The sequence below is a fragment of the Eublepharis macularius genome, chromosome 3 (assembly GCF_028583425.1).
Source record: "Eublepharis macularius isolate TG4126 chromosome 3, MPM_Emac_v1.0, whole genome shotgun sequence".
In the NCBI taxonomy this organism is placed as follows: Eukaryota; Metazoa; Chordata; class Lepidosauria; order Squamata; family Eublepharidae; genus Eublepharis; species Eublepharis macularius.
The window spans coordinates 89,654,307-89,681,940 of NC_072792.1; the positions used below are offsets into that span (position 1 = coordinate 89,654,307).

General features: G+C 40.4%; 1 protein-coding gene across 1 annotated transcript in view; it reads left to right on the forward strand.

Moving 5' to 3' along the window:
* Window positions 1–10,784: 10,784 nt before the first annotated feature.
* The window catches only part of HSF2BP (heat shock transcription factor 2 binding protein), a 44,221-nt gene continuing 27,371 nt past the window's right edge, over window positions 10,785–27,634 (forward strand). Inside the window, exons 1-5 of the mRNA XM_054974268.1 lie at window positions 10,785–10,881; window positions 13,516–13,619; window positions 16,258–16,407; window positions 18,566–18,704; window positions 21,278–21,395. Of these exons, the coding sequence (XP_054830243.1) occupies window positions 10,800–10,881; window positions 13,516–13,619; window positions 16,258–16,407; window positions 18,566–18,704; window positions 21,278–21,395 (593 nt within the window). The 5' untranslated portion in view covers window positions 10,785–10,799. The remainder of the gene's footprint in view (window positions 10,882–13,515; window positions 13,620–16,257; window positions 16,408–18,565; window positions 18,705–21,277; window positions 21,396–27,634) is intronic.

The following is a 27,634-nucleotide window of genomic DNA, read 5'->3' on the forward strand; positions in this document are numbered from 1 at the left end:
GTGTGCGTGCACACATGCACATCTCAATCAAACGATAACATTTAGCTACATTCATAGTGGTTTGATGAGGTTTTTTTGTCTGATTGTCCATCCTATTTCAATTAGTATAAACTTGGGAGCCAGTATAGTGTTAGGTTTAAAGAGTTTTGACTACGTGTTGGGAGACTCAGGTTCAAAATGTCACTCATTCATGAAGCTACTGAGTGATCTTGGTCCAGTTGCTTTCTCTTTTGAGCAGTTTCTGGAGATATGGGATGACTAAATGCTTTAAATAAGTGAATCCAACCATTTCAAGTATGACATCAAAAAAATTTATAACATCAAAAAAATTCACGCCCCTCACACCAAGTGATAGTAGTTGTACTATTAATATCTACTGACTTTGAAAATACATACTAACAAGATCAAAATGACAAGTGTTTAGTGCACACATGGATTCACAGACCCCTTGCAGTAATTCTAAGCCCCCAAGCTCGCAGGCTGGGAACTGCTGCTCTAAATAAAGAAAACAGAGATCCAAATATGCCACCAGGAACTCAGAAAAAGCACAATAAAATGTAATATCAGTATATTTGTTTAGAACTTTTCTGTTATTGCCAAAGATTCTGGTTAAAATAGCTTCTGTTCACCTGTGTAATTTTCTTCAGAATGGTATTAGCCCGTTTCCATGAAAAATGTCTGAGGATGAGGTAAAGGAGATTAATTTTTCAATAGGCAAATAGTCTTTTAGTACAGCAGCCATGTCTGCAAATTTCTCTTATCAAGATTTTCCACATAAACACAGTAAGATGCTAGTAAAAGTTAGCAACCAAGAATATTTGTACTTCAGGGGTTCCGATCTTTTTTGAGCCTGTGGGCACATTTGGAATTCTGACGCAGTGTGGTGGGTGCAGCAACAATATGGGCTGCCACAAAATGGCTGCTGCAGGAGATGGAGCCAGCCACAAAATGACTGCTTGTCTTCAGTCACACAGTGAAGATCCTTGTGCTTTGGAAGCAGTTTCTACAAAAGCGATGTGTTAAAATATCTGCACAGCCAATCAATACTCCAATGGCTAAGGTTCCCAGGTGACTGCCAGTGGTGGGCAAACTGCTGAGGATTTGCCCCCTTGTCCCGCCACCAGCAAGCACCGCAGGAGCACATGCCATGTGCACGCTCCCACACGTTGTGTTGGCCACAAGAACGTCCCCATGCTCCATTTGGAGCCAATTTAGCCCCCAAAATGGCCGAATCTGAGCTATGCGGAGCACTTCTGGAGCACTTCCAGAAGTGATGTCATCAACGCCATGGCCAGAGTGCACACATGTGGATTCAAAGCTGGGTAGCAAAAGGTAAGTGCCAGGTCCCAACCCTACCGCCAGGAGGACAGAGAGACCTGGCAACCCTACCAATGGCTAATCAGAAGCCATACTTTGTAAAAAACCCACCTGGCCCCACCTACTTTTAAAAAACACTTGGTGGGCACCAGAAAAGAGGTTGGTGGGCACAACTGTGCCCACGGGCACCACGATGAGGATCCCTTGTGTACTGCAAAGGCTCAAGAACATTTTCTTCAATGCCTTTATGACTCACTGCTATTACAGCCACAGCTGATATGCATGTAATGCTATTAACAGGGAGGAAAGATGATGTTCCTCTGTAATGACAACAGTGGCTCTCACTGCTGCTACTAATCTAATGTCTTATTTTAAAAAGTCTGCTGTTTTATTTAAAAATATCTTTAGTGTTTTGAATGTACAAAATGCAAGAGCTACAGTATACCTATTTGTCAACTAAGGCTAATCCTTTCATGGATTGTATAAACTAATTCCACAAATCTTGTAACACAATAAATCTGTTGTCTTTAAGGTGGTATGAGACATTGCAATACAGATAATTTTCTCAAATTTGTTACTAAACTAACAGTGCCTTAACCAGCAGGATGGATTTATTGCATAATTTTGATGCTATGACTTTTACTTCTCAGAATGCTAAAGCAACAGTCGCTCATAGAAGACAATGGCGATCCCAGGACTAAAATAAAAATTGCTCTGCAAATGCTTATGTTAGAAGAGAAAAATAAGCTGACCCGTATTATTTCTTGTAGATGCATAGATAAGTGTGACTGCTTGATAGTGTGCTCATGTTCCGAGTCCAATAGCACCTTAAAGCCCAACTAGATTTCCAAGGCATTAGCTTTCGAGAGTCAAAGATCCCTTCATCAGATATGAGGAGTGGTGATAAATATATCGTTATGTAGACCCCAGAAAACTAATGAAAGGATTCCATGTTTGGGCTGTTAGCAGAGTCTATCATTTGGCATAGGAAGTGTGATTATAGGTGGTTGTGAGTTTGTTCTGCTGGCTGGTGTGTGTGCAGGAGAGAAAATAATAAATCATTCACTTGCTTTATATTTAGAAAGGAAATAAGAGTTCTTTATTGTAGGAACTCCATACTCTGATAGGAAAGGAGGAGAGATAGATCCTAACTACCTATCTAGTCTAAGAATGAACATGGATGCTAGGACAAGGCCTGCATCCATGCTACCAAGATGCAGGGAGGAGAAGGAGAGAGAGGTGTTGCCTGGAACAATGCCAGGAAGAGAAGAAGTGAGAGGGAGAAAGTCAGGAGGAGGAAAGTCTGAGAATAGCAATCTACATATCAAAGGACAATAAGAGCAGTAAACAGTAAACAGAGTGCCCTGACCTTTGTATCTTTCTAACTCTTTGGTTTGTCCCCCTCTGAAACCTGAGGAAAGGGACAGCGCTGAATCCTCCTCTTCCAACAAGTGGTATCTGAGGGAAGGAGCTTTGACTTTCAAAAGCTAATACCTTGGAGATTTAGTTGGTCTTTAAGGTGCTATTGGACCTGGATCTTGCTCTTTGACTGCAGATCAATATGGCTACACTGTGCCCATGTTGTGGGGGGACATGCTGAGAGAGAATGGCTTGTTAGTGGCAGAACAGCTGCTTCTGTCCTGGACCCATTCCAGTCCGGCTTCCATTTGGGCCATGGGACGGAGACAGTGCTGGTCGCCCTCATGAACGATCTCAGTAGACACCTGGATCGACATGATTTGGTGCTGCTGGTGCCGCTGGACCTCTCAGTGGCGTTCAACACGATCAACTGAATTGTTGGCCTACCACCTCACTGACATATAGGGATGGCTTGTCTCTTTCTCCACGGTCAGGGACAGAGGGTGGTGCTTGGGGAGAGGTTATCATTACGCCAATCATTGGCGTGCAGTGTCCCACAGGGGGCGATACTCTCCCCTTCGTTGTTCAATCTCTATATTCTCCCCCTCTCCAAGCTGGTATCGAGTTTCGGACTGGGTTGTTACCAGTATGCGGATGACACACAGTTGTATCTGTCGATGTGAGGCTGGCCTGACTCTGCCCCTGATGCCCTACTTAGAACTTTAGAAGCCGTGTCTGGATGGTTGAAGCAGAGCAGACTAAAACTGAACCCTGCGAAGACAGAGGTCCTGTATTTGGGCCACGGGCTGTCGGATGAGGGGATCCAGGTCCCGGCATTTGATGGGGCACCACTTGTGCCCGTTCCATCGGTCAGGAGTCTTGGCGTGATCCTGGACTCTTCTCTGTCTATGGAGGCCTGGGTCGTGGCAGTTGCCCGGTCTCCTTTTTTCCATCTTTGGCAGGCCAGGCAGCTTGCCCCCTATCTCTCAGCCCATGACCTAACAACAGTGATCCATGCAATGGTCACCTCCAGATTGGACTACTGTGACTTGCTCTACTCAGGGCTTCTCTTGGGTCTGACCCAGAAATTACAGTGGGTCCAGAATGCTGCTGCACGTGTCCTGATGGGTACCCCATACAGGGCACACGTCACTCCAATTCTGTAGCTGCTACACTGGCTCCCCATGGAATTCCAGATCAGGTTCAAGGTTTTGGTTCTAACCTATAAAGCCCTACAAAGACTGGGACCAGCATACCTGAGGGACTGCCTCTCCCCGTATGTATCCCAGAGAGTGCTGAGATCAGCGGGCAAACATCTGTTGGTGATCCCTGGCCCCAGGGATGCTTGGCTGGCCTCGACCAGGGCCAGGGCGTTTTCAATCCTGGCCCCAACCTGATGGAACTCTCTGTCGGATACTTGGGCCCACCAAGATCTTATATCCTCTTGGCGGGCCTGCAAGACAGAGATGTTCTGCCAGGCATATGATTAAGGCAAGCATTAGGTCTATCAAACGAGCTTCCTTACTAGTCTCTTGCCAGCAGGGGGTTACTTAGTCCCCTGCAGTGATTTGTCCCCCATGCATGTAGTGTTATAGTGTAATATCAACTTGCACCTCCCACCCTTACCTTTTTATGTTGATAGGCAGGGAAGTGTGAAGGGGCCCCATCCTGTGATGTCTGAACCCGTATTCTTGATTTTAACTCTGAAAATTACACTATTGAAATTGTTGGTTTTATTGTTTATCCTAAGTATTTTTACCACTGTTGTTCCCTGCCCTGAGCCCGCTTGTGGGGAGGGGCGGGTTAAAAATCAAATAAACTAAACTAGTGGAGTTTACCATCATTGTTCTCATTTTTCAAGGGGATGCATGTTAAAGGAATGTTGAGGCTGTAAGACAGTAGCTTATGATTACCCGGCTACATAGTTCTGTGCTATTACCCCTATATTTCAGGCTAGTAGTGATAACACTGATTTTGAGAAATTGGCTTACACCAACTCTAATGAACTCTTTACATAGCACTGCCTATCCAAAATTGGGGGCTACAACCACCTTCATAAACACTTTGAGGTCATCTTTTTACAATTAAGATTGAGTAGGTGACTCTTAATACATTTACGGTGAGATCCTAAGGGCTTAGACTGGAGTAACTCTGTTTAGGATTTCACTGTTAGTGTTCTTATAAACTGGTATCAACCTCATCCCCCAGCTGAAATGTAAAAACAGTTTCCTGAAAAAAATACAGTAAAATAAATATCTATTAAAATTAACTCCTCTTCTTCGTAATTACTGTTTTCTCAACCAAAGTCATAAACAGCGAGCCATCACCTTATTAAAAGGGAAACCTACAGTTTACTGACAGGGTTACAACGTAATTTTACTACAGTTGCCAAAAATTTAGCCATACACAAAGTTACTTGTTTATCTTCATCTCTTAATAGCCAAGAAGATTTAGCTTCAAGATAATACAATCCTGCTTAAACAGAGGAAAAATAAATTCAGCTCTCTAATCTAAAAATTCAGAACACTCCAAAGAATATGATTTATACTATCAATTAGGTTAGTACCACATCCACAGAGTATGTTAAAATATGGAATACCACAAAGCCTTCTCAAACAACACCACTGATGGCAAGGCGTTCAAATGCACAAGCATAAATGCCCTTCTATACCTCGGGAGAGTTAACTCAAACAAATAATTTGGCATTTTTATCAAAGGAGGGATACCAACTGAAAGAAAAGAGCATACTCTGTGAACTCTAACCAACATGCTATTACAATTAAGATCTCTCAGACATCTGTTGATTAACTTACTCAATTCACTACAACTCATAGTTTCTATTATATAGATCTCACTAAGCATCAGAATGTTTAATTCACCTAAAGCTGTAATGCAGACAAGTATAAAACATAATAATAAAGCAAAATCCTCGCCCCTTTCAGGTTACAGCAACAGTCTAATTCAAATCAAACACCACCTCCATCATCTGTTTAAGCCCCCTAAAAGAGCTCAGAGGAGTTGCAGAGGTGCTGTACTCCATACACTGATGTCGTTAGTTATAATAGACTAAAGCTGCATGACTGACCATTCACTTCCATACATGGTGCTTTTAGAACTCCTAGGACAAAAATGGAACATGGGTCAAAACGAAAAACAAGAGGCATGCACTACTTCTGTCTTTCTATTGCTCTATGGTTTTTCACATCCAATGTACAACATACGGCTTTTATTTTAACCTGATGGAGATGCCAAAGGAGAGAGCGATACCAGCCTCCGACCATGAAGAATTGTTCAGTTTTTTACCAGCAGCTTAGGCTAGGTGTGACATTACCCTTCCTCCATAGCTATGCATTTATCATGTAGTGCGGCCATTGGCGGAAGGACAGTTATAAAAGATTTCTAAGACCCCTTTGCATTACAGTGGCGTTATGTGGGAACCGAGCGTGAGTGCTGCTCTGGGAGGGATAAGAACTTACTAAGAAGTACCAACAGCTGGGGCAGGTATTCTCTCCCCACCACTGCTCTTTATGCAGCGCTTGAAATTAGGACACAGGTCAGGGTGGGGGCTGTTCCCATATAAAAGCGTAGGAAGGATCAGGATTAGCCCCAACCTGTGATACTTGTTTCACTTAGTTGGTTCTCTAGTCTGCATCTCTGCTTAGCCTGTCTGTCTGCGAGCTGCTAGAGTGAGATATGGATATTATCAGGAATCTCCAAACCCGTATTGTGGTGGATAGCGAGACTGAAAGCAAATGACTAAAATGAATCATGTGACAGCCTCAAGCTATTGTGGATCAGTGGATAAAGCACTGGGCTTTTTACTGGGGAAACGGGTTCAGATTCACCCCTCAGCACTGATGCTCACTGAGTGACTTTGAGGCATTCACTGTAGACAAATCCATGCTTCACACCTAAACTGGGTTTACAATCGTTCTTTTTCCTGGGACTTGTTGTTTAGTAAAAGGGTAGGGACCGGGTCATAGATAATTCAACACTCCTCCAAACTACAATCCCCAGGATTTGCTGAATGAAACCATAATAATGAAGACCAATAATTCAGTAGCCTAACAAAATTTGGGGTAGGGAGTGAGCTTTTATGAGTTACAGCTCAAAACTTACTTCTTCAGACACCTTCAGGTCATAGCTCACTGAAAAAGTGAGCTGTGACTCACGAAAGCTCATACCCTACCACAAATGTTAGTCTTATAGGTGCTACTGAACTCTTGGTCTTTTCAACTGCTACAGACAGACTAACATGGCTACCCATTTTGATCTAATTCCATAATAATGAAAGCAGCATGAAACTGGTATCAATTTGATACCAAGACAAACAGTGAAATCTAAGCAGTTACTCTGGTCTAAGTTCACTGAAATCAATGGGCTTAGACTGGAGTAACTCTTCTTAGGATTTCACTGAAAATCTTTGAAATTCCTAGGAGTTAGACAGAAAATAGGAAGATTAATGACCAAATACACATGCATGGGCCCTATAATCTGCCTTGAGTCTCAGTGGTGTAAAAGTTGAATGAGTTTTCTTACTCAGAAAGCAGGACTATCAAGTCCAGGAGAAACTGGAGATTTCAGGTGCTCTTGGCTTTACTGAAGGTGGCAGCAGGTGTGCTTCAAGCGATTCCCTGCTCTGTCATTCTGTAGCATATATCCACTGGACAACTGTAATACGAGATTTGGAAAATAGTTTTCATTTTAGGCAAACTGATTTTTAATTGAATATTCATCTTCCTATATTTTTGTACAAACTTCCACACAAATAACAGTACAAAAACAAATACAAACTTGTATAACATTATAAAGCATTATAAAACAAATCATTACAGGAAATATTATCCAGCAACTTAACATTTTGCAAGCTTTAGATATTAACATTTTTTAAAAGAGGTTTTCTATACATTTTTATCTGTGTATATTGTTTTATTTATTATGTACTAAAACAAGATATTATGTAGGTAGGTCACAGCATGACAGCCACAGTGACCATTGTTTCCCATCTTATTTCATTCATTCTTTTCTCTCATATCCTGCCATCCCCCTCAACCTCTTTTAGCTCTCTCTCTCAGAGCAGATGCGTGGTGTATGAGCTCTTAAGAGGAAGAAACAGATTCCCCCCCCCCCACGCACCCAAAAGGATGGTCCAAACTGGAAAACAGTGAATTTGGAGGTGAGGAAGAGTGAGAAAAAGTCGAAGGGATCAGAATTCATAAGTACGTTGTGGAAAGGAGGAGTGTAAGGACTGTAGAAGCTGGGAAGAAGAAATTATAAGGAGGAAGAAAACAAAATGGCTGACAGCACGAAAGAGTCACCTAAACGAGAAGGTAGTCCAAATGAAAACATGAAGACAACTGAAAAGGCAAGTATTGGGGCCCCGGAGTACAGGGGTGGAAAACAGAAACATTTTGCAAGAGAAAGTCCAAGTTTTAAGAGAGAAAAAGGAAGGTACGGGTCCCAGTAGGCCGCCCCCCAGTCTAAGAAAACCCATGTGAGGAGGGAAGAAAACCCCAACAAAAGACAAATGTTCACAGAGCAGAAATAGGAAAAATAATAGAACAGAAGGCATAGATAGATGAGTGAGTAAGGGAAATGGAAGAGAAAATAACAGCATGTATGAACTCATATGCAATAAGCTGAAACAGATGTGTTGAAAAATAAAAAGAATATAGATCAAGAGCTAAAGGGCATTTTGCTAAAACAAATTAGAAATTGAGAAGCAATATGCAGCTGAGAATAGCCATTAAAGAAAACCTAATCTTAAAAGAACAGAAAGAAGAATTAGAACACAGAGAAAATGAAACACAGCAAAAAATAACAGGAGAAGCCATTTTCATAGGCACTGGAAGCAAGGAGGGAGGGAGAAAAGCAGCAAGTATGCCATAAGGCCGTCTGAAGCCAAACGGGAAAAGACTAACACAACGTGGGCAGAGGCATACCCTAACGTGGAGAAGTAGGAGCGACTTGGAACAGGCTACGAAGAAAGGGAAATGTCTCTGCAAAGACATATGCAAAAACAGTTCCTAGGCAAGGAGCCAGGCGCAATATATCAAGAAGCTGCAAGGTATACATTTCCCGCAAAATGGGAAAGCACAGAGCTATCAACAGTTGCCAAGCAACGAGCTGTGTACAGAGTTCCAAGAGGCTGCATAGCTCAGCTAGTCTGCAGAACCAGGAAGCACAGTTTTTACAGGGGTTGCTAAGAAATGAGCTCGCTTGTAAGGGAGTCTTTAGGGCTACAACATCAAATCATTAATAATTTTTGATTAGTCAAAACCCATTTTAGAATGTATCATTAATTTAAAATATAATTGAGAACTGTTTTAAAGTGATCAGTTTAGCAATGAATACACAAAATTCCTTGGCTTTCGGAGCAAATTGAAACTACAGGATGAGACTGCTGTCCACTTGATGGCTGAAAAGGAGATGGTAGTCTGAGTGCAATTCAGTTCTGAACATGCATATCTGAAGAGTGAGCATGCTCTGGATAAAGATACAGCCCTTTAAGGATGCAATTCTGTATATGCTTAGCTATGAGCTGTTTCGGAGGAAACATGCATAGGATTGGATGCCAAAGTTTGTCTATTCAAAGATGCATTCAGTGTTGACTACAAATAAATTAGAGGTCTGAAAATATATAAAGACAATTTGAATGAATTGGTCATGTATAATTTAATGCATTTGTTCTGTTTTTGTATTTAGAAAATGAATATACAATTGCTTTGGCAACTTGCTTGAGGAGGCTCACAAAATAAGTACAATAAAGTGATAAAAATAATCACCATAAAATTAACAATATTAAAACAAGCTATTAACTCATGTATTGTCTTGTATACACCACCTCTGTCAGTCTCTTGCCATGAAAACCCCACCAAGGCTTGCTATAAATCAGCTAGGACTTGAGGGTGCTCTCCACCACCACTACTGGACACCCTCAGGGAAGTCAGGTGTGTTGGTTAATATGTGACAACTGTATATGTGACCTTTTCACTCTGCATGTACTGGAAGGTTGGTTGCTGCTTCCTAGTGCAAAATACTTAATTTACTTTGGAGTCTACCTTTCTCACTGAGCCTCAAGATAGATTGCACAGGGTAAATCAACGCAACAAATAGGATGAAATACCCATATTAAACAATGCAATAGGACTAGGATTACAAAAGCAAGCAAGCAAGAAAGAAAGAAAGCAAAAAGTATAAGACATATGTGTAACAGCACTGAACATGGAATTATGCAAGTAGAAAACAATATGGAGCAACGGCAGAACAATACATAAAGCAACAGATAACGTATGCTATATACAAAACAAGGCACTAACAGCAGCATAATACATACAACAATAAATAATACACAGTCCACAGTCCCATTCCCTTTATAAAGTGCCTTCCTGAAATGCTTACACACAAATCTGCCTACACACGAGTTGCATGTTGATTCTCATATGTAAAAGTCTTATGTATAGGAATTTTATAGCATATGAATCAGCCCTTGTAATTTTGTGGATATTGCAAAAGGTGTCACAGTAAAAAGAAAATTATTTCCTTGTCACAGTTGGTTAAATGCAGTCATTTTAAGTTGCAACATTACTGTGTTTAGGTTGAATATTTAATAACAATGACAACAACATTTGATGTACATACCACCCATCAATATGACATAACACCCACTAAGAGCGATTCACAAAGTATGGCATTATTATTATCCCCACAACAAACATCCTGTGAGGTAGGTGGGGCTGAGAGAGCTCCTAGAAGCTGTGACTGACCCAAGGTCACCCAGCTGGCTACAAGTGGAGGAGTGGGGAATCAAACCCGGTTCTCCAGATTAGAGTCCTGCGCTCTTAACCACTACACCAAACTCGCTCTCTATTAATTAAAAATAGTTAGCCACCTCATCCAAGTGTACACAATGAGCTTGGTGGCTGATGAGGGATTTGAAACTAGTTCTCTCCTGTCTTAAATAAACACAAAAGTAGAATATTAACTGCTACATCAGTGCTTTGTAGAATGAAGAAAACTTTAAAAAAGAAATAATAATTTGATTTCTGTTGCAGATAACTCAGACTCAAGGGGAATTTGTTAAAGTCAGGAAGAAGGTTTTAGAGAGGCTTACAACTGAAGTGATGCAGTTACACGACATTTTGCCCCAGGTACTGACTGGTGATATCTTGGAGAACTTTCAGAAGTTGGATGCTGTTGAAGCAAGTAAGTTACTTCTGCTGACACCTTAATTAACGCGTTGTTGTTGTTGTTACAATTGTTCTGTTTGAAGTAACTTTGAGAACAGAACAATTGCAAATAGACATTACACAAATGCATGTGACTCAAGCCTGAGACACCCCTTCCCACAAGGGCATTTTCACTGGTAGGCTAGAATTTTGCTGCATGCTGCTTCTAGGGTTGCCAGCCTCCAGGTGGGGCCAGGAAATCTCTGAATTACAACTAATCTCTAGATGACAGAGATCAGTTCCCTTGGATAAAAAGTTGGCTTTGGAGGGTGGACTTTATGGCATTATTCCCTGCTGAGGCCCCACTCCTCCCCAAACTACGTTATTCCCAGGCTTCTACCCCGTCCCCCTCAATTTCCAGCAATTTCCCAACCTGGAGTTGGCAACTGTTAAAGAATTTCTTAGATCTTTTTCTAAAAATATTGATGTGAGCATACATCCCATATGAAAGCACAAATATTTCAGTATCCTTGCCCTAGTGTTACAATTCTTCCTGCTGTGATATCCTGCAGGTCAGCTAGGTCTTGGGTAGATGAGAAGGGTCACCGAGCAAAGTATAAACATCTTCTTGTTATGATTAAGATCTAACTTTGAATAAGCTTTTTCCCAGAAGTATAACAAAAATACGGCTCCAGCTTTTCAGATGTTTCTATAATTCATTTGTCACTCAAGCTTGTCAGGTGCCATGCATTCTGGGAAATGCATCATTTTGTATTATTCTGAACGGGTGTTTATATTAACCTTTTTGATCTTTTATTCTGTAAACAATTAGCAATTGTTCTGTAAACAACTAGTACTAAGGGTATATAAGATTCCCTGATGTAACTGGTCTTTATACATATGATCCAGAGAGAGACAATAGGCATCTGGGTTATTTATAAACAATTAAAAAACCATATTTCTTTATAGATCACTGCTTTGGTGTCTTAATTCTGCCTGAGGTTATTGGCTGAAGGGGGGTTTGAATTGACACGCATAGTACTCTAAAATAAATCCCCTTTCAGCAACCCTAGTTGCTTATCTATTACAAACTACCTTTTTATGCTTTGAACCCTGTAGGGAAAAAACAGATTGGAGGAACAGAGGTAGACATCCTTTTTTGGACTGAGTGCCAGCTTTTGGGCTCAAGGAAAAGTGCCTCCTGAGTCAGTGATTGATTTATAATGGACAATAGGGACTCATTGATATGGTCTTTACATGTCTTTGGTAACCAGGATAGGCAAGGGTCTAAAGTACAAGTGGGGTCCTTCACAGATCCCAGTATCCTGCCAGCACCCATCATAGTAAATGAAGCAAAGTGATCCGTAAAGGGACTGGACAGGCTGTTGGGATTTTCTAATGCCTCCGCTGTATTATAGCAGCATCCAAATTAGAACATGTTTGAGAAATTTCCTCCCCTCAAAACTTTGCAAAATCATCAGTTCCTGAGAATTTAAAGTCTCAGACTTTGGATTCAACAAGTGATGAAATACTTTGAACAGCTGAGCTGGGTATGAACTAGACATTGCAATGGTAGCAACAAAGTAGGGTTTCTTTCTTGCTGTCACTGCCACCTCATAGGTTTTCCAGTGAGTTCTGTAACACAGCGTGTCAGATTCAGTATTCATTTTTGCCGGCTTTGTTCAAGACATAACCAGTTACCCAGTTCCATAGTAAACCAAGTGCCAGATTCTGTTTCAAGAGCTGGAGAGGTTGACAGTGACTAGTGTTAATCGTTTTTAGGAACTTCTCATTCCAAGTGTTCGCCATGGTTTCAACAGAGCTGTCAATTTGAGATCTTAAGACTTTGGATACTAGCCAGAATCATTAGTCTCTGTAGATGCAGCATTTTAACATCCCTGGCTTTTGCAGTGTGATGGTGTCACAATTGTTAGCAGTCAAACCCTTTCTCTCACTGAGGGGAAGTTTATAGATATAATACCATAAATGCCCCACCTGAAATAGCATAAGCGCAAGGTGCTGCCTGGCCTAAAATGAAGCAAAATGAATGCCGGCCTGGGTAAATATTTTAGAAGGAATATCAGAGCAGCCGACTGATTAAAGACCCCCGTCATGCCCCAGAAAGACGCATAATTTCGGACAATAGGTCTTCCAAGAATCTCTTGACACCCAGCCTCATTTCCCCTCACTCATTTACCCTAATCAAGCAACATCTAATATTATTCACCAAACCCGCTAGCTCTTCCCATCCAGTACTCTCAAAATCATAAAGCACCATTTACAGCCATTATCCACATCTGGAAAATTCATCATTGTTTTGGGGGTAAAAACTACAGCTTGCCCCAGGGAGCATTTTACCCTATATCTGGAGCCCCTAGCCACCAATGTATGTGTGTTTTGGAATCTGTACATACACCTCCAAATCTGTTTGGCCTTCTCTCCATGAAATGTTGGTTGTTTCACTGCTGCCTCTGTGGACCTCTGTCTTCGAGACTGGTAATTATAGCCTGCCCCAAAATTGCTTTCTCCCATGAAAAAAATGAGAAGTTAATTGCGTATTGTTCACATTTTATGATATTGTGGTTTACTAACTGATTGGATGCTGGTTGTAAATCATAGTATTCAGTCCATTTGCACTTCCTATTATTTCAGTTATTCCCTTTTTTTACAGTAGTAGAAAAGAAGGAACACGAACTGGAGCAGTTGAGAATGGATTGTGAACACTTTAAAGCCCGCCTGGAAACAGCCCAAGCAGACTGTATGAAAGAAAGAAAGGTAGATAGGATTTGCATTCTGAGTAAGAAACTGTAAATGTAATTGTTTTGTGGTTAGGTCGAAAGGTCATTTTTACCAATGGGTGGGGGGTGATTTTCACAAGTTCCTCACTTTTATTGAACACCCATTACTTCATTCCTGTGCTATTTTTGAGCATCCCCTAACCTCCAGGAGGAGCATTTTAGGGATCATGTTGGACTGCATCTGAAAGAGGGACTGTTCTGCTGGTAGAAATGGCTTCCATCCATGGGAATATGACCTTTAGATCTAACCCATTCCCTCTTACTTTGGACATTTAGAGCCAAGCTACAAGTGACGCCTGACACAGATTGGACACTTGTCAGCTTCCCTCAAGTTTTGATGGGAAACGTAGGCATCCTGGTCTTGCAGCTGTAATGGAGAGCCAAGCTGTAAAACCAGGACGCCTACATTTCCCATCAAATCTTGAGGTAAGCTGACAAGCATCCAACCTGTGAAAGGCGTCACTTGTAGCTTGGCTCTTAGATCTTCCAAATTTCAGCCTCCAACACAAGAATTACCGTGCTAGTTAGGAAAATGTATTGGATCGTTACCAGGCTTACATAATAGTGAACATGAAAGGTTTAATCTTAGGGATTTAATGTAAATAGGGAGAATTCTGTTGGGAGTGGTTTTCTCAGTATTTTATCTCCCCAACCACTCCAGGTGAATTCTTCACATGCCCTGCTTGTTTAAACAGAGCAGGGATGCATGCTAACAAATATCTAAAACATGTTAGTTGAAATTTACAGATAGCTAGCCTTTTGGTGGGGGGTGTCAATAATTAATCATTCCTTTCTATACTAAAATGGCTTTGGAGATTTTAAAACTCCACTGAACTGAGCTGCTATACTTGTTTTATTATTTTAGAAGCCAAGGTAAACAGGGCAAGAAAGGGTCAAGAGGGTCTGATTTTATTATCAGAAGGACTGTGCATGTGAGGAGAGCTAAATGCTTACCTGCTTTATCCCCCCAAAGTCTGTTGCCCCTGACACTTTTCTCCCAACCTGCCTTCCATCCCACTGGAGCCAAACAGATTTCAGGTGATGTAATGGGAAGAATTTGGGTTCCCTTGGCCATTTGTCTCTTTTGATACACTACCAGTATCACACCCACATATACACACTTTATATGCAACTGAGGGTGAGTAACAATCATGTTTGGTAATGTGTCATTTTGATTGGCCCTCATAGTTGTTTTGTGATACTCAGTTATGAGAAAATCACGCAGTTCAGGAGACTGCAATTCTCGGCATAAACACTTTATCAGAGCCATGTATTTTTAGAAGTTTCTTTGGAGCTTGTTGTTATTCGAATGTTCCAAACAGTAGGCACAGTCTGAAGCATCTTTGCTGAATCTAAGAATGTACACAGGTAGGCAGGCATATCCTCAAAACTGTATGTTTATCAGTTGAAGTTCCATGATGGAAGATAAGGTAGGATATAAATAAGTCGGCAATTTTGGGCTGGGATGTCACCAGCTCTATCTGTTGATGGACGACCAGTCTGACTGTGCTCTGGATTCCTTGGCCAAGGGTCTTGAGGCTGTGACAGTATGGTTATGTCAGAGTTGCCTGAAATTGAATCCCTTGAAGACGGAGGTTCTGTGTCTGGGTCGTGGAGCAATGGGGTTGGGGACCTGGCTCCCAGCCCTTAGCGGGGTACAACTGAAGCCTTTGTTGACAGTGAGAAGCCTGGGTGTGACTTTGGATGCCACACTTTCAATGGAGGCTCAGGTTACGACCGTTGCCAGGTCTGCCTTTTTTCACCTTCGACAGGCCAGGCAACTGGCACCCTATCTCTCATCCCAGGATCTAGCCACAGTAATCCATGCAACGGTCACCCTCCGGGCTAGATTACTGCAACTCACAGGGCAACTCTACACTGGGCTGCCCTTGGGCCTGACCTGGAAGCTGCAGCTGGTCTAGAACGCAGCGGCACGCGTTCTTACAGGGACACCTATTCGAGCACATATCCATCCTGTGCTGTGCCAGCTGCACTGGCTTCCAGTGGAGATCCGAATCCGGTTCAAAGTGTTAACTTTGGTGTTTAAAGCCCTCCACGGACTGGGACTGGCATACCTATGGGACCGCCTCTCCCATTACGTCCCTTGCGGAGCGCTACGCTGTGCAGATAAACAACTCCTGGTGGTCCCCGGCTCGAGGGACATCTAGCTGGCCTCCACCAGGGCCAGGGCTTTTTCTGCCCTGGCACCAGCCTGGTGGAACACACTCCCGCTGGAGATCCGGGCCCTGTGGGACCTATTACAGTTCCGCAGGGCCTGTAAAACGGAGATGTTCCACCAGGCCTTTGGTTGAGGACCAGCGGGTGTCCCCTCTTAAGATCGCTACCTCTTCTATGACTGCCTTCGGCTATGCGTTTTACCCACAGCTATAACTTATGGAGGTCTTTTATTAGTACCCAAAGTAGCCTATGTATAATGGTGCTGGAGTATTTTAATAATGTTTTTAAATCTGTTTTTAAAGTCGACTATTAATTTATTGTGTTTTAATGATGGTGTGAGCCGCCCTGAGCCCATTCGTGGGGAGGGTGGGATATGTCAAATAAAATAAATAAATATGTACATGATGCTTAATTGACTTTGTGTTGATTACTTTCAGGAAAAATTAACTATTCGTCAGCAGCTGCATGAAGCAAAGCAGCAATTACTGCAGCAAGCTGAATATTGTACAGCAATGGGAGCTTCAGTGTGCACATTGTTATGGAGTGTTTCTAATAATGAAGAGGCAGTTAAAAGTATTCTAGGAAGTGTAAGTATAGCAAGTGGATAAATCCTAATCCAGTAGGATTTATCTGATAACTTTGATTTAAGGCTCATTCACATTCATTAAAAAAATCTGCCTTGACATTTTGTCAATCTGATTAGCATCAGCACACACCAGAAAGTCACCTGAGTATTTTAGGCTCTAGAATGTCAGTGGCAAGCATAACCACTTTAACCAGGTATCTGGAGAGGCGGCATATAATTTTTTTCAATAAATAATACATTTACACAGTTGTTGGTCACTTGCTGATCCAATCTACAGATTAGCATATTTAAAAGCATAAAATTCAAAAGCAGTTCCCAAGGCACCCTTAATGAACTTCCTTATCATGGAAGAGGCACGGTGTTCTAATCAAGACACTTCTTGCAGTGCCTCGTTAGAGCTCAAGGCAAAGTGAGAATGGTGGCACTGTTAAAACAGAGCCTTGGCCAATTGCTGGCCAACATTGCTTCCCCCTGGAGCTGGCCCTGCTCAACAACATGTTTAGGAAGTATTGGCATTTGTTTTAGTTGCTTTATAGATCTGGAACTAATTCAAGCTTAATAGAAGTAAATAAGCACAAAATGTGTTTTGGTGTGTTGTCAAGCAAAGATAATTGAAGGGTTTACTTTCTCTAGTTGCTGTGATACCAGACTGATATCAGTGCATGATCACCAAGTTTTTTATTTAATATATCAAATCCTCTTTGGGGAGGGCATGCCATTCCCAGTATTTTCTGCAGAAACATTTTATAGCCATTAAACCTTCACTGGTTTCATTAAGCCCACTCAAAATTACTAACTTATGGCTTCATATCTTTATGCTCTACTTATTTCTTTTTGAACCTTTATATATGATTCTTTGCATAATTATTTGTGATTTAAAGTGGTAAACTTCTAAAGAAATGTAAAAATCCTTGTCCCCGTCCACTCTGGGCCATATGCTCTTTATGGGCTTGCATGTGTTAGGTTATCTTAGTTTGATTTGCAAATATCAGTTCTTCTTGTGCTACTTAAGAAATTGATTTTAAAAACTGTGAATTTGAAAAAGCGATGTTGTACTGCAGTGGCAGTTTTGAGCATCGTTAGGGAATGGGATTTAAAAAGACCTGTCACACATACATATCTCCCTATCTATAGTTTTCAGGTAGCAGTAGATGAAAGTCTTTAGCCCTGTTAATACATTTCAGACAAATAACAACAACATTTGATTTATATACCACCTTTCAGGACAAATGAACATCCACTCAGAGCAGTTTACAAAGTATGTTGTTATTATCCCCACAACAATCACCCTGTGAGGTGGGTGGGGTTGAGAGAGCTCTGGAGAGCTGTGACTGACCCAAAGTCACCCAGCTGGCTTCAAGTGGAGAAGTGGGGAATCAAATCTGGTTCTCCAGATGAGTCCCGTCGCTCTTAACCCCTATACCAAACCCCTATACCAAACTGGCTGTCTATGATGACAAGTACTCTGGATGCTGTTTTCCTGTACTCACTTTTAAAAATTCTTCCAAATCTTAACAGCAACTGAGTTAGCCTGTAGTGGACTCATGATTTTCAAGAGGCATTCCTTTTTATTTGTTACATTTTTTTATAAACTAGTTGGAGGTAATGAAAAGAACAGACCATGAATAGATGAGGAAAAGTATTTTGACCTATGGATCAGTATGTAAATTTATTAAATGTTCTTGCTTGGAGTATATTAATGTTGTAGGATGATTTGGCCTATTGGAACATGAACTTTTGGACGTTATTTCCTTCTTTGAGGTGCAATTCACTATGCAGATGATTAAAATACAAAAATTCGTGTGTGCTGTTGTGCATATTAATGCTGTTCCTCTTAAGTTGACATGCAATACATAAATCTATATTTAGGTAAATATTGGTTAAACCTATGAATCTGATGAACAATTTCAAAAAGACTATATGCTTAGTTTTCCTAACAGAATATATAATATCCTTGTTAAAGTTGCCAGGAGAATTATAGTCACTATAAGACATTTGTCTTAATGGACAATTCTTGACAAGTACAAAGAACTATGTGTTGTACTGATCAGTAACGTAGTGTTATAGTCTCTTGAGTACTGCCTCTTGAAAAACCTGTTTGTTGCTTAAAACATGCAGTTTTGTAACCGTAAAAATAACTGTTCCTCATGAACTTTCAGAGTAAAGCTGAAAATTTTTTTAGCATTGCTGGACAAACTGTGGAGAGTTTTGTGAGATCACTTGGTGACGATACCAAACAGCAGGATGTGGATTCTGATGAAAGTCAGTTTGTATTAGCTTTGGCAGGGATTATTACAAGTAAGTCACTTCTGAAATGCTGAGATAATGTTTTGCTTATATCATGGTGGTGGAGCATGCCCTCAAGTCAGAGTTGACTTATGGCAACCCCTGCTGGGGTGTTTAGGAGGAGTAAAATGCATCATGTTTAAATTGATCTGTAGCCAGTGCTTATTTTGTAAAAAGAAAAGTTGTTGGTACTCATATATAAGGCTGCACTGATTTCCATCAAATCACCCCTCAGAACTTGGGAGGTCCTGGCAAAAAGTGCCAGTACTCTGAACCACTGAGTACAACCACAAAAAGCCCGGCCTATATCTTTTTTCAAATATCTCCCTTTCAAAATATTCTGAGGTTATTTTATTTAGACTGCCTTTTTGTAATTTGGTTTTAACATTTCTGTAAACTGATGTCACAATATGAATGACTTTCTGTGTGAGGGCGTGTCTACTCTTACAGTGCAATCCTAAGCAGAGTTACCCCTGTCTAAGCCATTTGAAACGAATGGGCTTAGACTAGAGTAAGAATTGCATTGCCTCTGTACGTATAGCTCTGTGAATTTGACCAGATAATAAGATATTTTCTCACTTTCTTGTCTGATGAAGTAATCATAGTCCCTTGATCAACATACATGTTGTAGGTCACCATGTTGTAGTATATGGTCACTAATGGCTTTGAAGTTTAAGTTAAATTTCTTCTTGAGCAAAGAATAACTGGTGAATGAGTTAAAATAAATTCCTGTGTTATTTCAGGTGTAAGATGAGTAAAATAGCTTAAAAAGAGTTCTTGAATAATTAATAAAATATGATAGAATTAAGAGGAAGATAGTGGGATTTTATTTTTATTTTATTTGCTTGCTGACAATCCCAAAGGTTCTAAACTGATAACATAGTGAGAATTATAATACACATTACAAATTAAAACCACGTCATCCTACTTCATCAGCATGAGACAAATGGAATAAAAATATCTTACACAACTTCTGGAAGATGCTTAGACTGAAAGGGGAAACTCCAAGGAAAGATTATCCATAGCTGAGAGGCAGTCACTTAGAATATCTTTGTACATTTCTCACTTTTCTAAATGGAAGGTTAGGATAGAAGAGGTCTTGCAGATATGTCCATGCCATTTAGGTTTTAACCAGCAGCTTAAATCGATCCTAGAGGACAATAGGGAGTAATTAGTTGCAGTAGCAGAAGTAGCATGATGTGCTTCTGAAACAGAACAACAATTCCCTCAGGAGGTGTGGACATGTTTTACACAACTGAAATTTCCAAACTGCCATCAGTAATGTCCCCATGTAGATTTTTGTATCTATTTCATATGTTAGAACGGAATAGATCTATTCAAATATTGAACAGTTTTGACAAAAGGGCTAACAGACCAGGTGATATTGCCAAAGTTTTCTCTAATACATATATTGATTGTGTATATATTGGGAAAAACTTAATAAAAATGTGCTATGAATTTCTAGGTCCACGTTTGCTGATCAAAAGCACAACAGTACTATTAAGTGATGTTGGTTTTCCAACAATCTACCACTATAATGCTTGAATATTATGCATCGTAACATCAAAACATCTTAGACTCCCTACAGCTACATATCTCTTTTGAAAAACTTTTAGATCCAATTCTCTTTATTTACAGATATGAGTGTTTAGTAAGAATTTGGTTTTATGGCAAAATAATGACATGGAAGAAATAGATGTAATAGAAATGCCAGTTTGAAAAACATTCCAAAGAACAAGGGCAAATGCAACAGTGAAGACGAAGTTGTAAGCAAACACAGAATGGCAGGATATTAAATGCTTTCAGATGACGCAAGTGCTCACTTCATGTAGTGGCATCAGTGCAGCTGATCAGGATTACCAGGGCAATGTGAAAGACATTATTGGAGTGGGGTGGAGGAAAGTGCTGTCAAGTTATAGCTGATTTACAGGGGCCTTCCTGGGGTTTTCAAGGCAAGAAACTAATAGAAATGGTTTGCCATTGCCTGCCTCTGCAGCCCTGGTCTTCTTTGGAGGTCTCTTATCCAAATACTAACCAAGGCCGACCCTGCTTAGCTTCTGAGATCTGATGAGATTGGGCTTGCCTGGGCTATCCATGGCCATTAGAATGTTGGCGCTGTTTATGCAAATTCATTAGACAACACCTCTAAATTCTGATTGGCAGCAATAAGTTCTTTCTTCTGTGTGTTGCTGAGTCCACTTGTGATGTGAATCCAGCATGAGTTACACAGCTGGACAGGGGTGCAGAGAAAGAAGGTGTGTTGACTACATGCAGAACTGAATCAGTAGTTCATCAGATCTATTGTGTGAAGTTTTTTGAATTTTTTTTAAACAAAGCACTATTTAGGTTTTTATACTAAGAAGTTAGGAGGTGCTTCGCCAAATTACAATGCAAAAGATCAGCATATCAACTTTTTTCACAAACCTAATCAATCGTCTTCCTCAAAAATTACAATATTTTCAGTACTACTGCTAAGCTAAAACTAGATTACAGAATTCTGTCTCTCAATCTCATATTCTGTCTTTCTCTCACATACTATCTCTAAAGTGTAGTTTTTATGCTTTTATTTTGTTTTCTCTTTTTAGATGTCGCTGCTTTAGTGTGTGGTCGTGAATTTCTGGTTAACTCAAACAAGGTGTTGTTGGACACAATGATGCAACTTCTAGGAGACCTGAAGCCAGGATGCTGCACCAAACTTAAAGTGTATGATAAGTGAATATTTTTAGAGTGTCTAAGAGTCTAATGTAGTAGAGCTAATATAGTGTGAAGGAGTGGTATAACTTCTTCAGTTTTAGCAAGCCACAGTTCCTCATATTCAAACTACCTCCCCCCAATCCTGCCTCCCAGATCTCTGTTGCAGGTGATAGTAATATTGGTCTTTCTTATGGTATTGTAAGGATTTTTGAAACTAATATATAAAGCTTATTAAGCACTTAGAAGAATGCTATGTAAATACTAAGTATTACAAATTGGAAAGCCAGTTTGGTGTAGTGGTTAAGAGTGGCAGGACTCTAATCTGGAGAACCAGGTTTGATTCCCCACCCCTCCACTTGAAGCCAGCTGGGTGACCTTGAGTCAGTCACAGCTCTCTCAGCCCCACCCACTTCACAAGGTGATTGTTGTGGGGATAATAGTAATGTACTTTGTAAACTGTTCTGAGTGGGTGTTCAGTTGTCCTGAAGGGTGGTATATACATTTTGATGTTACATTAGATTCTGTCCCTCAGCCTTTATCATACTAACCTTTTAATCAAATTGCTTTATTAGAAAAATATTTTATATTGGATATATTAATAATAATGTTTCTTATAGCTTGTTATTTCATTACAATTGGGATGGCTGTGTATTAACTCTTCTTGGGCTGTACTGCCAGCATATTTTTTTTTCTGTAAAGCATATAAAATTTTTTGATAATAAACAATACCTAGCCATTGCCAGTGGGGAGATCATTACATTAAAAGAGAAAGGAAACATAAGAAACGCTACCATAATTATCTCAGATGTTAAAATATGCATGTTCATAATGAGACCTGCAGTTCAGTCCTAAACAGAGTTGCACGCTTCGAAAGTCATTAAAGTCAGTCAGCTTACTATAATGTAAAAGCTTAGGTGGTCCCCTAATAGTGAAACATTCGAAAACATATATTGCTCCCATCCAAATCCAACAACCCTCAGTTCTGTCAGTTGGCTGGCAGTTAAACACCTCCTCTCTTTTTTTAACCTTTTCAACATTCCAATTCACTGTTTGAAAGCGATTGGCTGAGGCTCCTCAAGGGCAGAACTTGAAACCATCCATCACAGTTGTGTAAAATAAAGCGTAAGAACCACTGTTCTCTTAACATGATAACTGGTCTTGAAAGAAAGATAGTCATTAGAAGTAGTCATGCTAACTGAATCTTTACTGCCAAGCTAAGAATCATTGTGTTCAATAGTTTGGTGAGCATTATAATTCCCAAATTTACCTCTAACTTGGATTGTATAGCTGCCACAGAGAATAAGAATTTTCCTTCCTCCTCTACTTTTAACCACACTTATCATTGCTCCAACTGCAACATTAAGCTAGTGGCAGAATGCCATACAATACCCTCATTATACATGAAGATGTAGAATAAATTCCAGGATGGCATAGAACAGGGGTTACACCCAAACACACTGTACAGACTGGCCTTGGTAATGGGTTCTGCTGGTGGTGGTTAGCATCACTTGCCAGATTCCCACATATGTGGTCTTGCTGAAAACCCCAATGGAGCACTAGTTTCCCCTCTTGGAGGTTACATGTTGTTTAAGCTCTAATGCAACAAACATGTGAGCCTCTCTGCAAGAGGATACCATAGAAAGACAACAAATGGTCAACAATTTTGTGAGGAAACTTGGAGAAAAACTACTGTCCCCAAACTGCCTCCATGTGAAACTACCAAAGAAGGAAGAGGGTACCTTCCAGTGGTGGTCATAAAAAGCAGTAATTTGTCCATAACTATGGGAGGAAATCACCCATAGGTTAAGAATGGCCTCCCTATCTCTGATTAGAAGGTACAATCATACTAAGTGAAATATTCTGTTATCTTCTTTTCTTAATGCAAATATATTTGGTTTAAATCGTTTCTCTTGGATTGGACTCAAAGGGTTGCCGTTGGAAATCAGCTATCTACAGAATGGGAACTATCTTGTGGGGTTCTGCAGGGTGAAATCTTATCTCCCATGTTATTCAACCTCTATGTAAAGCCTTTAGGAGAACTCATTCGCAGCTATGGAGTTGGATGTCATCAATATGCAGATGATACCCAACTCTATATCTCGCTATCCAGGTCCCCACAGAATGCAGTGGAAATCTTAGATTGCTGCCTGAGAGCCGTGGTGAAATGGTTGAAAAACAACAAATTGAAATTGAACCCAGACAAAACTGAAGTGATGCTTGTTGGGAAGGCAGAGATCTTGATGGACATTGTACTCCCCACTTTCGATGGAGTTCGTCTGACCCTTGCAGACTCAGTTAAGAGCCTAGGGGGTTATACTGGATCCAACGTTATTACTAGAAAAACAAGTTAAGGCAGCAGCAAAAAATGCTTTCTACAACCTCTCTCTAGCTGGGAAGATGGCTTCTTATCTTGACACTGCTGACCTAGCCACTTGGATCCATGCTATGGTAACATCAAGGTTTGACTACTGTAATGCTCTATACATTGGCCTCCCATCTAAGTTAACTAGGAGGCTCCAATTAGTGCAAAATGCTGCAGTTCGATTGTTATCAGGAGTGAGCAGAAGCATGAACATCACTCCCATCCTACAGTCGCTCCACTGGCTACCCATCATTTATCATGCTCAGTTCAAGGTATTAGTTATTACGTACAAAGTTCTTCATGGCTTTGGTCCAGCATACCTACAGGACCACCTCCCTCCCTGTGTTCCTCCATGGCAGCTTCGCTCATCTGAACAGGGTCTCCTGCAGGTGCCAGGCTGCACACAGGTGAAGTCAGCAGCAGCAGCCCGTTCAAGGGCTTTCTCCGTGGTGGCCCCTATCCTGTGGAATGACCTGCCTGAGGAGGTAAGAAGAGCCCCTACTCTCCTGGCTTTCCATAAACGATGCAAAACCAAACTATTCAAAAAAGCTTTTTACTCAAATGGGAGGGCTGTCTTGTAGGGATGCGGTCTCAGATACTTCACTAACGAGTTGGGGATCATAGACTTCATCACTATTTTTGCCTTATATATTATCTGCGGCTTTAAATACATACTCCTATGTACAGCCAGTGCTCCATGTTGTCTAATGTTAGTCCTAGAATTGATTATGTTTTGCTCCAGTATTTTTTCTACTCTGTCTTGGATCCTTGCTAATGCTATGTCTTTTAAACTTGTATCTGTTTACCTTATGGTATTGTATTGTAATGTACTTTATACTGATTGTATTAACCTCATATGTGTAATCCGCCTTGAGTCTCAGTGAGAAAGGCGGACTATAAATGATGTAAATAAAAAAAAAAATTCACAAGCCAGGCAAAAACAACTGCAGCTAAAGAAGAGGTATTCTTAAGTCTCAGCTTAATCATATGCTAGCAGTTGTTCCCCTCCTCCTCTTCAAGACTATTGCTTCCATTATGAAGAATGAAAATGTGAAAAAGATACTGCTTTAGGGAAGAGGATATAGAAGAAATTAATAAGCAAACTGCATGTTTATCTGATCAGAAGTCGAACAAATTTGTGGCACTTATTTTTGAAAACTCAGAACTAAAATTTCTTGGGTGTATTTGAACTTCAGAACTTAAAAAAACCCTCTTTCATTCCAATAAGAAACACCATTAAAATCTATATTAATGTTTCATTATTAACTTTTTATACAGTACTTAATGTGCAAACCATTTAATAATCTTTTCCAGCTTGACCCCACACCAAAATATTGATCAAAAAGAGTCCAGTAGCACCTTTAAGACTAACCAATTTTATTTTATTGTAGCATAAGCTTTCGAGAATCAAGTTCTCTTCATCAGATGCCTGATCCGAACTGGTCAAATACAGAAGAGGAGGGGAGGGGAAAGAACAGGACATATATCACAAGAAGACAGAATGCAATTAGTGTGAAGGCAATCAAAACATTCCTTTGCTTGTAAATGTAAACATCTCCTTTTGGTGTGGAGTCAGTTTGCCGCAGTGAAGGTATACAATTCCTATGTAGTATAAGCCCTCGATAACCACAGCTCTCCCTGCCAGCTGCAAAAGAATAAATGGACACAAATCTGACATTAGAAATGGAAACGTCCAAAAACCAGTGGGAGAACACTTCAATCTACCAGGACATTCCACCAAAGACTTAAAAGTCGCTGTGGTTCAACAGAAACCCTTCAAAAACAAAATCCAACGGGAGGCTGCTGAATTGGAATTCATATGCAAATTTGACTCTGTCAAGCTGGGACTGAATAGAGACTATGAATGGTTATCACATTATCACAGGTAACAGATTTCCTTTACAGAGGCGTGGTCTGGGGGAGCCCAGAGACGCCTGGTGTGGGCTTTGTTTGTCAATTATCTCAGCCTGAGTGCCTGTGGGCTTTCGGGGACCACAGTTCTCTTTGTCAGATGCAGCTGGCAGGGAGAGCTGTGGTTATCGAGGGCTTATACTACATAGGAATTGTATACCTTCACTGCGGCAAACTGACTCCACACCAACAGGAGATGTTTACATTTACAAGCAAAGGAATGTTTTGATTGCCTTCACACTAATTGCATTCTGTCTTCTTGTGATATATGTCCTGTTCTTTCCCCTCCCCTCCTCTTCTGTATTTGACCAGTTCGGATCAGGCATCTGATGAAGAGAACTTGATTCTCGAAAGCTTATGCTACAATAAAATAAAATTGGTTAGTCTTAAAGGTGCTACTGGACTCTTTTTGATTTTGCTACTAGACTAACACGGCTAACTCCTCTCAAAATATTGATGCATCTCAGTTATTCCAGTTTAGAGACTTGTGACTGAGGATGAGAAGATACTTTGCTAACTTGTCCAAAATGATCTTCTAAGAAAAATCTGTAGTTGAGAGATGTGAAGCTAGTCCCAAAACAGAGGGCCAGGTGCCAAAACACAGCTCTTCTAAGATGCTGTTTTCTGAAAATAGTCCTTTGTGCCATTCAAGAAGCCATGCCCAGATCTCAGGAGAGGACCTCAGAGAACCACCACCAGATAGTACTGACCTTGATAGACTCAAGATCTGACTCAGTATAAAGCAACTTCATAGCAGTCAGCTTTAGACGTAGCCTCCTTAGTGCAAGAAGTGACAAGTCCCAGTGCATGTCTGCAAATCTTTGAGCACATGTATAGAGGCTCCCTGGATCAAAACTGTTAATTATTTTGATGTGCACCTGCTGGGTGGCTAAGGATTTGATCTTTAGCATATTATTATATTTGGTTGAGTCTAACTCTTCAGCAAATGGAGAGACTTCATGGAAAGGATTCTTGTTGCCTTTCCTGTGCTCCCCACGGAAGCTAGCCTGAAGATCAAAGAACTTGCAGGCGTAGTCATTGTTATACCACTGGGGGCTACGTCAGTGATGCAGCAATAAGGGAGAATGGGCAAAAATTGTTCTTTTCTCCAGTACTTTAGCACAAGTTCTCTGAATGGAGTAAACACTTGTAAAGGGGATGCAAATTTCAGCCAATTCCCGCTTCTTTCTGCAACCCCCACACTGCATTCAACACTGTTCTGAGGGCTTTCTGACCTTCCAGTATGACATTTGGGGAGCATAAAAGCGGCAGTGGGAACCAGGAGGTGAGAAATATCTCTTCAATACTTTCTCTTCTGTGGAAAGGTAGGATCCAAGTCATTCTGTATTAAAAACCATGCTTTGTTTTGTATGCTGTTGAAAATAACTTGTTAAAAGTTTTGTTCAACACTATAGTTTGGTACAAAGGATGATCAGCAGAGGGTGCTAGACGCTTTGTAAAATACTAGAGTAGCTAGAGGCTAGAGACTTTTGGTCTAAAATATGTGCTGAAATGTCTTTGATACTGCAATATAATGTTGTTAAAAATCCAGAAATGTTGCTATTAACTTTACATTTAGAAGAAGTTAATAGAAAGGATAAGATATTGTTATATTATATGTTAGTAGCAGCAAGAATTTTATATGCTCAATACTGGAAAAAAGAAGAAGTACCGGAAATTGAAGAATGGACAAGGAGGCTGTTGTACATGGCTGAAATGGATAAATTAATCAGAAATTTAAAAGAGCAAGATCCAGGATTTTTTTTGGAAGATTGGAAGACGCTTAAGAAGTATTTGGAAAAGAAGTGGGATGTTAAAGGACAATTGTGGTCTTTGGAGGGATTTTAAACCTTATTAAATAAGATTTTATTGAGGGAAAAATATATATATTAAGATTTTTACCAGGGTCAATTTAATAGCAATTATAGCATAATAGTAATTTGTATGAATTAACGGGGGGTTCGAGTATTGTTGG